At 36.8% G+C, this 13,104-nt stretch overlaps 1 protein-coding gene across 8 annotated transcripts in view; it reads left to right on the top strand.

Moving 5' to 3' along the window:
* RAB28 (RAB28, member RAS oncogene family) overlaps positions 1 to 13,104 on the top strand; it is a 124,992-nt gene that overhangs the window by 72,975 nt on the left and 38,913 nt on the right. For all 8 annotated transcript variants that reach the window (XM_049630318.1, XM_049630319.1, XM_049630317.1 and 5 more), the window contains exons 5-6: positions 8,260 to 8,363; positions 12,620 to 12,697. In XM_049630318.1, the coding sequence (XP_049486275.1) occupies positions 8,260 to 8,363; positions 12,620 to 12,697 (182 nt within the window). The remainder of the gene's footprint in view (positions 1 to 8,259; positions 8,364 to 12,619; positions 12,698 to 13,104) is intronic.

The raw sequence follows: 13,104 nt of genomic DNA, 5'->3' as shown, positions 1-13,104 counted from the left end.
TAACAATCTGTCATGTTATCTATCTGAGTAGGGGCATAAACAGTTTATTTTGTGTTTGGAGTAACTTCCTGGAGGTAGTTAATGTGACAAGTAGTTTGTTTGAATTGAGTATAACCAGATCAACACTCTAGATGTTTCCTTGATACCCTAAAAATTACTGTGAAAATCTGTACAAGTGCTGTGTTTCTATTTTGCTTTTACTTAAGTTAGACAGCAACATATTTTACAGTCATTTCACGGAGAATATTCTGTTTCTGCCATCATATATGAACTGAGGGGCAAAACCAGTTTATCCTTTTAATGCTTTCTTTCCACTGATAGGGAATAGACATTAATATTTAGCATATATATAGACAATAATAATTAGCATCGTAGAGCGCTTTCCCTTTTTGTAAAAACCTGTAGTAATACATTCGGGCTTGGATGAAAAAGTCATATTCATTATAGAATCTGTTTTTATATCATGTTGAAAAATGAATATTAGGAAAATAGGAATATTGTAAAGTTTCAGACCAAAATAAAAAAAATACTATTATGTTTTTTAGATTTTAAAAATCTTAAAATTTTTCATCACTTAGTCTCTTATCAGTAGCTCTGATTATTATACATTTGATATGTTTTTTTTAATATACCTAGTTTTTAAGCTATTTATTACATTTGGTACTATAACTTTGAAGACTGCTCTGTTCATTATATCAGTAATCCTATTGGTAGATGTAGTGGAGGTCCTGAATAAGGATGCCTGAATGCCAGTAAACAAATAGGACTTACAAAGAGAAGTTCTCACATACTTGGCTAATTAATATTAGTGTGTGTGTTTTAGAAGTCAAAATATATACATATTTTAAGCACATGTAAATCAAATTTAGTACATTATTAAAGGTATTTTACTTGTCATATTTGGGCTAATCATGATGGATCATTTTTAAACATTATGTAATTTCACAATTTGTACAGCTGCAAGTACTTTGCAAAAGACTTTATATAATCAAGTGCTAAGGCAAAGAGTATCTTAGTTTATAATGTTGATGGGCTCAATTTTATGATTTACTGTTAGTAATGAATACTTTTAAAGTACTAATAAGTAGTAACCAGGTATTTAATAGTTTACTTTTTTATAATGATGAGAATTTAAAGTTTGTATATCTATATTCTTTTAACTAAATCTCTGTTAGGTTGATGTTAGATAAAATAAGGAAACATCATCCCCAAGGCTGATGTTCATTCTTCTTTGCAAGACATTGAATGGCTTGGTTCTAATTCTGGTGCTACTGACAACTAGCATTGGGTCTGTGGTTAAGTCACCGTGAGCCTTGGTTCTTTTATGTGTGAGTTAGATGAGTGCTTTACCTATTTGCCAGGAGTGTTACCAGGTCCGAGTGTTTTGCAGATTTTGAAACGGAGTTTAGATTGTTTCTGGAGTCTCGTAGAATGGTTTCTCTCTGTTTTTGCCCTCCCATCCTTTCTCCTCATCTTTTCTATCCAAGTAATTTTTTCAAAACACAAGATCACATCGTGCCATGGGCTATGACCCTGCAAGGGCTTCATGTTGCTGAATTTGGCTCCTATCTTCCTGTTACACATGCCACATGTCCCCACTCTTGATCATTATGTTTCTTGGTTTTCCTCAGTTGTACACATTTTCCTCTGTTTGGTTTTGTCCTAGTTCCAGTGACTGCAACATTTCTCTCCTCCAGCCTCCTCTTAGCCTGATTGGCTTGTTCTCATCCTTTATGTCTCAGATGAAAGAGGTCTCCTATAGCCATCGTATGAAACTGTCATCATTACTCTCTTGGCTCCTGTCACTCCCCATCTGCTCCTCCTCCCCCAGTGAGTCATCTGTAGGTTGATTAATGTAGGATTGTTACAATTTTGGGGAGGAAGAATCATCAGCTGCACATGTGTAACACTTGCCACCTTCTATTTTGAAAGTTACAGATAATGGTAACTATTTCCATATACAAGCTGGCTAAACGGAAAAAAAATGCCATATTCATCAAATCTGTAGGAGTGCACCCTTTTTTTTATCATTTGTAATTTTCTTTTGAATGGTCTCTGAATTTGGAAGCAAGGAGTTGTCACTGTATAGTGAATGGAAGTGCTTTGAACCCAACAGGGGAAAGATGAGGGTTTGCTAATATATGTCACCCAGAGGGATTTCCTTTTTGTGCCTATAGTTTTGCTCAGGTGGACTGGAATACATAAGGTAAGATGGGTGAAAATGTGGCTGTGTAGGTGGAACCTTTATGTGTATGAACTCCTTAGCACCCCATACAGGACCCTCATGCCCCAGCCCTGCTGATTTCACCAGTTCTTGGAAGCCAGGTTCTTCCAGATGCTCATGCACATTTTTTTTTTTTTTTTTTTTTTTGCTGATGTTGTTAAGGAATGTTCATCCTCTCTATCCCCAAGGTTGTGTGATTGTTTTTTCCCCTCATCGTTTAGGAGGCAACTGAAGCATCATCTTCTCTGTGACATCTTTCCTAGCCCTCTGAGCAATTCTAGAAATTTCATTTCTCTTTTCTCTTGCTGTACCTTGTCTTACACAGACCACTATTGTTCTCTTGGTCTCAGAATTCCATTGTATAATATCTGTCTACATGTGTTTCTCTTAGCCTTCCTAGCAGTTATAGCACTTACAAGGTGCTGAGTAAATAATTCACGAATAAATGAATGGATAGACAGACCATAATACACTAATACTTACTGAGTATGTGCCAGTCACATAGTATGCGCCTTACCATGTACCAATCAGTGCTGCATGTGCTTTATACGTATTTCCTTATTTTATCTATCACAGTAACATTATGAGGTAGGTATTGTTATTGCCTCCTCTTATAGGTGAGAAAACTGAGATAAAGGGATTGATTTGTTCAAAATTCCACAAGTGGTAATAGAATAGGAAATCAAACCTAGGCAGTCTGGCTTTGGAGACTGCATTCTTTACTTACCATGTCTTACTTCTTGAGGTAAATCAGTGAATTTTTGAAGAACCACAGTTTTTTTTTTTCTCCCCTATATTTGCCTTAGTGCAAACAATTGAGAATTTCAGAAAAGTTATTTCTTGTATGAGAGTAGTTCTTATATGTAATATATCACTCCAGATCAATAAAATAGTAACAAAGATCATCTACTGGTGTATGAATAACTTTTTGTAATAACTCTTTATGATGACATTTGATGTGATGTGACTTATTAGAATAATTGGTTATTAAACATCATTTACTTCTTGTTACTCATAAAATCGGTCTCTGTATTCTAATATACAGGGCACTTTATCCTGAAAGTTACCCAAGTGGATAAATTTTGAACCATCACATCAACTTATGGAGTTAGTATTCCATTGGAATTAGGGCCAAATGAAGGATGAAGTGACAACTTTAGATTCAAGATTGGGTCTTGAGTTGTTAGCTCAGTTAACTAATGATTCAGGACCCAATACCTAAAGACCCATTATCTACCTTATCAGTAAGGACTGGAGGTGGGATAGGTGACCTTGTTCATATGCCTCTTTTCAGACCATTCTCCTTTGTCTTCCCTAAAACCCTTAGATTTGAATATCAAGCCATGTGATTATACCTCTTGCTACTTGTATTTGTTGGCCTTATCAGCCAACCCCTGCCTGAATCATTCCTTGGATTTCTCAGAGAAATTTCACCTGGGTTACAGTCACACCATTGCTGTCACTGTCACCATTCTTGGTAGTTTCAGTATCCATATGGACTGTCCTTGGTCTCTCATGTTCCATGAATCCTTTACCTCCAGTCATCTTGCCCCCGATCGACACCAACAGAGTTATTCTGAAGACCTAGTCATTAACGGTTTCTGAGCTTTTCCCATAGTATTGATACTAATTTCATATATCCCAATCTGTCCATTATCTCCTGTCTTTCCAACTCAGCTTCTTTAGTAACTCAACTCCAGTAAGTTTTAGACCCACACAAAACCTTAACATCAGTTACCAATTACATCTTAACAGTTTTCAATTTCCTGAACCTCTCTTTACCCAACTTGGATTTCACGCTTCATCAAAATAATCACTTCCTTACGTTTACTGTCCTCAATTTACCTGGCCTTCTTTGCAGTAATTGTACGTGGTACAGTTTCTCTGCTTAATTAGTAAGTAATTTCTCTGCTTGAATGCACCCCCACCTATGTAGCTGAATGTGGCTGGAACAAGACCTGTAATATACTGTGTCTCATCTTAAATCCAGGTTACTATCTGCAAGTGATTTCTCAGAATCTCTCACATCCCACATCAAATCCATTAGTATTTTGTATTTACTTTTTATTCCAAAAATATATTGAGAATCTGCCCTACTTTTTATCATCTCTACTGCTACCAACTAGAGTATTGTCCAAACTACCATCTTCTCTTTCATATATATATATATACATATATATATATATATATATATATATATATGTATATATATATATATATATTTTTTTTTTTTTGGACAAGATTAGAGGGAATTTTATTGCCTTACATAACTGAAAAACCCAATAACTATGCTGTGTTCAGGTGTGGTGTGATCCAGGGACTTAAAAAATACGTACAATCTCTGCAACCCAGTCTCTCTTGGCTCTGTTTTCTTTCCTGATGGTTTTGTTTGTTTGTTTGTTTGTTTGCTTGTTTTCTTAGATTTTTACAGTAGCTTCCTCAATGGCTTCTCTGCTTTACATGTGACTCTGTAGTTTATTCTCTGCAGAGCAGCCCATATTAACCTTATAAAATGTGACCTGCACACCCTTTGTGATCTGGTTCCTAGCTTTTTAAACCTCATTCCCTACTGTTTCCCTTTCTTGTTAACTCATTTCAGCCACTCTGGCCTCCTGGCTTTTCTTTTACTGCTATGCATAATCTTCATTTAATGCCGTTGTCCTTATAGTTTCTTCTGCTTGGAAGGCTTTTCCCAGATTTCCTTGCCCCTTAGCCTTCTGAAGGTCTTTGGCTTACCTGTTTAAAATAGTACTTCCCCTCCTGTGCCCTTTATTTTTCTCCATAAGATCTATTAGCAGTTGCCATACTATGTTATTTTATTTGTCAGTCTCTTGCCTTTACTAAAATGTAAGCTCCTTGGGTCCCCAGCACCCAGGACAGTGCCTGGCCATAATAGGCACTCCTATATAACCAAATGAATGAATGATCAATAAAGTGGCTGTCCTTAGAAATTGTTAAGCCCAGGGGAGCCTGGGTGGCTCATTTGGTTGAGCATCCAACTTTGGCTCAGGTCCTGATCTCACGGTTTGTGGGTTCAAGCCCTGTGTCGGGCTCTGTGCTCACAGCTTGGAGTCTGGAGCCTGCTTTGGATTCTGTGTCTCCCCCTCTCTCTGCTCCTCCCCTGCTCACACTCTGTCTCTCTCTCCTTTAAAAGTAAACATTTAAAAAATTAAAAAAAAAAAAAAAGATTGTTAAGCCCATGTTTAAGCAGAGTTGTAGTGTGGTTGAGGTGAAAGGAATTGCACGTATGTATGATGTTAATGCCTTTGTCCTTCAGTTGCTTAGATATTGGAAGGATATACGCCAGAATGTTTGGGAAATGAGTATGTATTACTGTTATTAGGAAATTTTTATTCCATTTTCAAAAATAAAATATGAGAACTGGAAAGATGATGTAGCTCACTGAAGGACATAAAAGAAATTAAACGGTAGCAGTGAGAGTATTATCGCATGTATGATAGATGACTACTGGATAATAATCTTAAGGATGCTCTTAAAAGTGAAGAAAGGAAAGATTTTAGCATTGTCTCACCATAACTTTATCTTCAGGGTGTACATGTCTGGGTTATTTAGAATTAAGTATTCCAGTAACTGTGTCCTCTTCAGGGTTGCCCACTAAATTCTAACAGAACAGAGGAAAACTTTGTGGTGAAGTTCTGTGAGGGCCTTTTCTTGATCTGCTGTCTCCTTTGTCAGACTCTCAGTTATTTAAAATAACGTTTCTGATGGTCTTTTATGTTCTAAAAGTAGGGTGGTGGCTTTTTTAGGACCTGGATTGTATATTTTTCTTTTTGTCTTTTCTTTCTTTTTTATTTTTAATGTTTATTTTTGAGAGAGAGAGAGAGAGAGAGACAGAGACAGAGTGTGAGTGGGGAAGGGGCAGACAGAGAGGGAGACACGAATCCGAAGCAGGCTCCAGGCTCTGAGCTGTCAGCACAGAGCCCGATGTGGGACTCGAACTTGTGAGCCGTGAGATCATGATCTGAGCCGAAGTTAGACAGTTAACTGACTGAGTCACCCAGGCGCCCCATGGGTTATATGTTTTTTATCTTTGGGTTCTCACTGCCTCCCACAGTGCTTGGTGTATAATAGGTACTCAATAAATGTTTGCTGGATAAATGTTGCTGCTGTTTTCAGTTGACCAGTGATAGTACTAGTTTCTCATGGTTATCTTCATTAGGAAAAAAACTCGTACTTGGGTGGTTAATTCCCCAATGCTATAGATAAATGTAAGTGGTAGTTAGGGAGTTGGGGGGCAGGTGGTAGGGAGGAAGAAAGAGAAAGAAAAAACAATACTGATAGACTATTCCGTTTGAAAAGACAAATGCACACACACATTAAGTGACAAACTTCATGTTTGTTTCTTTTTAATTGGACAGTGATTTCATTGGGTAATTTTCTTAGTGACATGATTTGTTCTTACTCATGTTGCATTAGGAAAGCATTTTAGCCTCAATATTATGATAAACTAGATGTATAAATGTCAGTGCTAATAGCTCAGTATTTTAGTCTTCTACAAATTGATGCCTGTGGTATCTGGACATTTTTTGGCTTGTTCTTGTAAATAAGGTCTCGGTAATGTTTAAGGAACAGCACTTGTGGCCAGAAAGGAAAAAAGCTCCACATTATCCAAGCTAAGCAGTGTAAATGGGACTCAGAAATCCCCCACTAGATCAGGAATCTCCTAGAGAAAGATCTGTTGAGCCTACAAACTAAAGACCTTCGATATAATATTAAATAAAGCCTTTTATGTAGTATGAGAGCATTTTTTAGTTGATAATCAATTGCCACTATTATGTAGGCTTAGTAGATTTGCAAATTTACAAGTTTTTACAAGTCAGTTGGGTCCCTTCCTCAGGAAATCAGTTTAAGTTTTTTTTTCCTATATTGACTCAAAGAGCCTAGTTGTCCTTAAATCCTGTGAATATATTTGCCTTATAATTTGACGGCATTGAGTCAACACCCTTATAGGGTCTGTAGTGTTGTAAAAGGAGAAACTGTTCAATAAAGGATCACATTTGAAAAAATAGACTGTGCTGGATAAAGCCAGTATTGGCTTTGGTACCGTGCTTTGCTTTAAAGTACCTACAACTTTCAAGGAAATAGTCGTTTGCCCATTACTTTCAAAATGTACACTTTAGATTTGGAAAGCAACTGAGCTGTATCTTTGTGAAATCAAACTGTGGCTATAAATAAAGTAAACATGCAACAAAATATTGTTATCTTTTGGCACAAAATTAATTTTGTATTTGTGTTAACATTAAAGTTTCTAGGGATTATAGAACTATTGTAATTATTAAGGTAATTAAGTTGTTTCAAACTAAATATGCTTGGGGAAGTGCATCTTGCTTTCAATTACAGTGACCTTTGAACAACATGGGGGTTAGGTGTGCCCATCCCTCGTATAGTCGAAAATCTATGTATAACTTTTGGCTTCCCCAAAACATAACCACTAACAGCCTGCTATTGACTGGAAGGCTTACTGATAACATAAACTGTCAATGAACACATTTTTTATTCGCTATATGTATTATATATTCTTTCAGTAAAGTAAGGTAGAGAAAAGAATGCTATCAAGCAAGTCATAAGGAAGAGAAAATACATTTAGAGTACTATACAGTAGAAGTCCACGTGTAAGTTCAAACCCATGATGTTCAACAGTCCACTGTAATCATTGTGTTTAAACATGTGATGCCAAGATGAGATCTTTTTTGTGTCTCATCAGTGTGCCTGAGGCTGTAGATAATAGGAATGAGTACTTTCCGTTTTTTGAGCACTTTTCATGTGCTGGTCATTGTGCAATGTTCATGGAGTCATTCTCAAATAACTATATGAGGGAGGTCTATTTGTTATTCTCTGCTTTTAGATTTATAGACTCAAGCATAAAGAGGTTAAAGAAATTGCTCAAGGTTACACAGATAGTGTCTAAGCTGGGATATAATATTGGAAAGTAAGTCACACTTAAACTTGTTAACAATGTATTGATTGACTCTGATACTGAGTTTTGTTCTGTTTGTTTTTGTTCACTTTTCTAGTTGATTTGGAGCATATGCGAACAGTAAAACCTGATAAACATTTACGGTTTTGCCAGGAAAATGGTTTTAGTAGCCACTTTGTCTCAGCAAAGACAGGAGACTCTGTAAGTAAAATAATGAATACCGCATATTATAAGTGATCTTTTGTTTATTAATAATATTCATAGGAAGTATACTTCCCAGGCATAACTTTTGGAACAAATTGATTCCTGTTGAAGATATAAAATAGATATAATGTTTAATTGGTCTGTATTACATTTGCAATTCATTTAACGTAATTTTATGGATATTTTAGGGAATTTAAAAATATGAGAGTTAAAAAGAACATAAGAAAAGAAAAAGAACGTATAAATCATACATTATCTCAGCATCCAGAGGTGATCACTCACAACCTCATATGATTCCTTATAGTTTTCTTTTTCTGATGCGCACACTCAACATTACTGCTGTTGCTGTTAGCAAATTGAACTCACTCTGAATGCTTGCTTTGTGACTGCACTGTGGTTCTCTCATTCTCTCGCTATCTCTGTGCTAAGGATGAGTCCTGGAGAGATGATGTAATGGGGTCCAGGGTGCACAGCTAATGAGTGGTGGGGATAGGATTTGTAAACCCAAGCGGTGACACTCCAGCGTTTTGAACTGCACTAAACGTTTATTTAAAAAATTAAGATCATAATGTAGAAATAATTTTGCGTTTTACTTTTATTTAAAAATGTATATGCAGAAAGTTTTGCCATGTCACTTAATATTACTAAATAGATTTAATAATCCATACTACCACCAACATTTGTATGAGTGCCATATCATGGCACTATTTTTTAACATCCAGGATTTATGTATTTACTTTTAAATCTTTGTCAATTTGGTAGGCAAAAAAAAAAAAAAAAGTATTTTCCTATTTTAGCTTCTTTTATTGATCAAGGTTAAACTTTTAAAGATTTCATTATCTATTTATTTTCTGATTATTATAGGAACCCTTTTCCCCAAGATAATGCAAACATCAGCACATACCCACACATGCCACTTAAAAACATACAAAAATCAGTACTCCTTGGTAAGTCTATCCATGGGCTGGGCTTCTACTCTCATTTATCTTCCTTGGAGTCTTTTGTCATTTTGGAATTATTTTAACTTCCAGTATTTTAGTTTGTGTTTAACCACTCAGTATTTTTTGTGTACTTATGTTGAGCCACCACTAAAAATCCTCATTATTTTCTTTTTAAATGCAACTTTGAAGTCGTTTGTTCTTATGGAATCACTTTGACACTTGTAGTCCTCTCCATCTAGAGGTTATTCCCCTCGTCGCTTGAGGAGTTGCACTCCTAATTTACTGTACTTTTCTCTAATACTACTTGGTCATAATCCTCGGTGGTTCCATGTTCTTTGTCCTCCACACTCCACCTCAGCCACTGGCTCCCGTGCTCTGTCATTACAAATCACTGCAGCTCTTTTGTCATCTCTGTCTCAGTGTCAGACGTCCTAATCACTGACCACCCTCCCATCTTTCCAGCTCATACCCCTGACTGCCCTAATCCAGTCAATCTGCAGTCCAGGCAGGACCTATAGACCCTGATCTGAACATATTTTTAATGTTCCTCACCTCCTGTCATGTTCTCATTTTCCTCTTTTCCTAACTTAAATCTCAGGTGCAATCAAAATTATGGCCGTGCATATGCCCTTAATTCCATTTCCCCACTTTGAGAGTATCAGACTCACTTGGCTAAGTCTTCACTCTGGTTTACAGCAAGCCCCCACTGTTTTGTGGCCGTACCCAAGTATTTGAACAGAGGCATGCTAGCTGTTTCACTCAAAATTCATACTCATCAACCTGAGGTAGGCCCTTAATGCTGCCCAGTAATTATGCCACGTGTCCCTAGACCATGTCTCTGCTGCTCACCTAGGATGAGCTGTTGACTGTTTTTATCACTTCCCTTCTCTCCTCAGATCTTCAGCATTTCCTCGTCCATTCTCTCTGCTGATGGCCTTTTTTCCTAGTTTATAAGGAGTTTGAAGCCAACAGAAGACAGCTGCATACTCTTGCCACATTTACCCCTACTTGCCATGTTTGCTGCCTCTGTTCCCATATTTCCTGTCTTCTCTACGATTACTGTGGGAGACCTTCTGTGCTCCCAGGCTCAGTGTGTGTTAGTCCCATTTCTCCTTGCCTAGTGAAGAACATTGCTCAGCAGTTCTCTCTTCTTCCTACATCATTGCTTGTTTTCTGTCTACTGGATTATTCTATCTGCATATCAAATATTATGACTTCTCTTATCTTAAAGACAAGGAACTGTGGAGCCCACATCCTTCTTGAGCTCTAGCTTTCTTTCTTTCCCCTGGTTTCAGTGGGATGTTTTGAAAGAGTAGCTCCCAATTCTCTCTTTGCAGTTTTTCTTGAACAGTTGCGGTTGGACTTTTGCCCCCAGTATTTGATGCACACTACTGTTATTAAAGTCACCAGTGACCTCCTTTTTACTTAATGCGGTGGTCAGTTCTTAGTCCTCATCTTACTGGACTTAGTTGTGGCATGTAAAATAGCTGATCACTCTCTCTTCTTTGAAATACTTTCCTCATTACCTTCCAGGATACTGCCCCTCCTGGTTCTCCTCTTCCCTTGCTGGCTACTCTCTTTCATTGCATTTTGCTGATTCCTTTTTCTCTCCAACTTCTGAATAATTGGAGTGCCCTAGGGCTCAGTCCTTAGGTATCTTTTTCTAAACTTACTCCCTTGGTCATCTCATTTAGGCTCAGGGCTTTGACCAGACCTCTTCCCTAAACTCAAGACTCATATATCCAATTGTCTGCTCAGCACCTCCACTTAGATGTCTAATAAGCAGCCCTAACTTAATTCAGGTTCAGAACTGGACTCTTGATAGTCCCTCCTAAAATCCCTCATTGTCTTCCCCAGTTCAATAAACGGCAGATCTTCTACTCTTGCTAAGGCTGAGAAAATTTTAGAATCAGTCTCAACTCCTGTCTTTCTTTTACATCCCACACCCCACATCTGTCTATTGCCAAGTCCTGTTGGCTCTACTTTCGTGATATGTGCAGGATTTGGTGACTATTTTTTACCCTCTCCTTGCTGCCACTTCGTTTTAAGCTGCCATCATCTCTTACATCAGTGTCCTTGCTGGCTTCTCTTTTTGTACCCTTGATCTTCTACTGTGAGAATACTCAATACAACCATCAGATTGACCGCATTAAAATAGAAGTCACATCAGGCCATCTTCCTATGGCTTCCATTTAACTCAGAGTAAAAGCCAAAGTCCTCCATAGCCTGCCAGATCTTGTGATTTGTATTGCCTTCATCTCTTTGCTCATTTTCTTCCACAAACCCTCTCTTTGTCTCCATTCCAACACACCAGCTTCCTTGTTTTCCTTGACTGTTGACCATCAGACTGTAATGTATAATGCTTTTTAGGATGTAAACAACATATGCCTGTTGGGTATATGTATATCTTTTTTTTTTTTTATTAGAAATCAAAATTAAATTTGTTGCAATAAGTATTCAGTAAACAATCATGAGATAAGTAGGAGTAAGAATATAAGACACTTATGAAGCAAGACAAGTTATACATCATAGTCAGTGTGCGATTGGAGCCCTAGGAATCATAGTGGGCCCATTATAAGCCACATATGTATGAAAGGCTATTTATAGAAAAGTATTGTTGATTTCTATTTAGTGATAACAGTTTATTGTTCTTTTACTCTGCACTGATAAAATACAGTAGACATTACTAAGTTGTTTTGCTCAAGATATACGGAGGATTTATTGAAATCCATGAGAGCCACAAAGATTATTAAAGGGTTGGAAAGTAAGACCTTTTGAGATAGGCTAAACCCAGACCAAAAATGGATACAGAATTGGCAGTGAAAAACCTGGGTACTGAAGTATAGGCTATAATTTATTTTCTAAAATTTTTTTTTTAACGTTTATTTATTTTTGAGACAGAGAGAGACAGAGCATGAACGGGGGAGGGTCAGAGAGAGAGGAAGACACAGAATCTGAAACAGGCTCCAGGCTCTGAGCCATCAGCCCAGAGCCCGACGCGGGGCTTGAACTCACGAACCGCGAGATCATGACCTGAGCTGAAGTCGGATGCTTAACTGACTGAGCCACCCAGGCGCCCCTTTATGTTTAGATCAATTTAGTGAATTGTATGATTTTCAAATTATGATTCAATATTTAAAAAAATTATTACTCTTAAAATGTTAGTGTATTTGACAAAGCTATTTTTGGAATAACCTGGTACATCATATTTTTGCAATTCTTGCTGTTTATCATTTTTTAGAAAATTCAATTTATTTGAAGGAACTTAAGCATGCCTGTTTTAAATCATTTAAACTTATTTTTGTTATGTAGGTCTTCCTGTGTTTTCAGAAAGTTGCTGCTGAAATCCTTGGAATCAAGTTAAACAAAGCAGAAATAGAACAGTCACAGGTGATTATATTTGAACTTTATATTTTTAAAAAACAATTTATTTCCTAAAAGGCATTAATTTTCATCACTGACTCCCTTCACATTTATGCATTCTATGTACATATCCCTAACAGCCTTAGGAATAAATTGTGTGTGTGAATCAGTGTTTATTGTGGAAGGTGGAAGATGTGAATAATTTTGCCAAATTATGATGCCCTTCAAGCTCCATTTTGTCCTAAAGTTGAGATTAATATAATACAAATTTCATCAGTGATTAAATAATGGGTTAAGATGTTGATCATATTGTTTTATACTTCCTTAAGTTCTTCCAGGATTACTGTACTATAATATTTTTTGTATTTCATATAAAATGGCAGAGATTTATCAAAGTTCAGTCTCAGCATTTACTCCATGTTTGCTTTGGTAAA

Source organism: Panthera uncia, chromosome B1 (genome assembly GCF_023721935.1).
Source record: "Panthera uncia isolate 11264 chromosome B1, Puncia_PCG_1.0, whole genome shotgun sequence".
Lineage (NCBI taxonomy): Eukaryota > Metazoa > Chordata > Mammalia > Carnivora > Felidae > Panthera > Panthera uncia.
Note: the sequence above shows the minus strand (reverse complement) of the source record. Positions and strands in the feature narration are given on the sequence as shown.